Source organism: Arachis ipaensis, chromosome B08, assembly GCF_000816755.2.
Source record: "Arachis ipaensis cultivar K30076 chromosome B08, Araip1.1, whole genome shotgun sequence".
In the NCBI taxonomy this organism is placed as follows: domain Eukaryota; kingdom Viridiplantae; phylum Streptophyta; class Magnoliopsida; order Fabales; family Fabaceae; genus Arachis; species Arachis ipaensis.
In genome coordinates this window covers 111,829,121-111,829,823 of record NC_029792.2, presented here as the reverse complement: position 1 = coordinate 111,829,823, position 703 = coordinate 111,829,121, and the positions used below count along the sequence as shown (strand labels likewise).

Sequence of the window (703 nt, the reverse complement as noted above, 5' to 3'; positions counted from 1 at the left end):
ACAAAAAAAATTCAATTCTTAAGTAAATTCTAATTCCTAACATTTCAAACAAACTCTGAACTTTTTTTTTTTTTCCATAACACCTTCGCTATTAGTATTTCCCCTCTTGAGGAACCACCAATTTGATCCCTTAAAAGTTAGATAGTTGGCAAATTAACCTCAAAAAGATATTTTTTACTAGTCAGTGGTGCTCGAATAATGAACGTGGTGTTGTTAATAAGCTGCTTAACTAGTGTTAACAAAATATTTCTTACGGATTAATTTGCTTGTATATTAATCTTTTATTAGGGACTAATTTGTTCTTGTGTTGATTTAGTAAAGACTAACTGTCAGTTGTCACCATGTTGATTATTGCATAATTTCAATAGAATTAATGTATTTGAAAGCTAATTGGGAGTGCTTATATCTTGTTCATATTATTTTTTTCATAAAATTTTATCGTTCATGTCTTTCCATTTGGGGTTTTTCTGAATCAGATGCATCTATCTCTGATATCTTGTGTGCGTTTTCAGGCTGCTGCAGAACTGGAGCGGCGTAAAGAAAAATTTACTAAGGAGCTGGATTTTGTTGTTGCCAATGTGGTATGCTTGTGAAAAATATAGTCTTCTTTCTTTAGCTTTATCTTTTCACTCATGGTTATTACCTATTTACCTAACAAAGGAATTTTAGAAATTTACAGCCACTCACCTAACTTTGGGTTTGA

At 31.3% G+C, this 703-nt stretch overlaps 1 protein-coding gene across 8 annotated transcripts in view; it reads left to right on the top strand.

Annotated features, from left to right (window-relative positions):
* LOC107612036 (protein RETICULATA-RELATED 4, chloroplastic) overlaps positions 1–703 on the top strand; it is a 9,478-nt gene that overhangs the window by 1,306 nt on the left and 7,469 nt on the right. For all 8 annotated transcript variants that reach the window (XR_002352869.1, XR_002352868.1, XR_002352864.1 and 5 more), the window contains exon 2: positions 513–581. Coding sequence is in view for 1 of the 8 variants with exons in the window: in XM_016313874.2 (XP_016169360.1) it covers positions 513–581 (69 nt within the window). In the remaining 7 variants the exon portion in view is untranslated. The remainder of the gene's footprint in view (positions 1–512; positions 582–703) is intronic.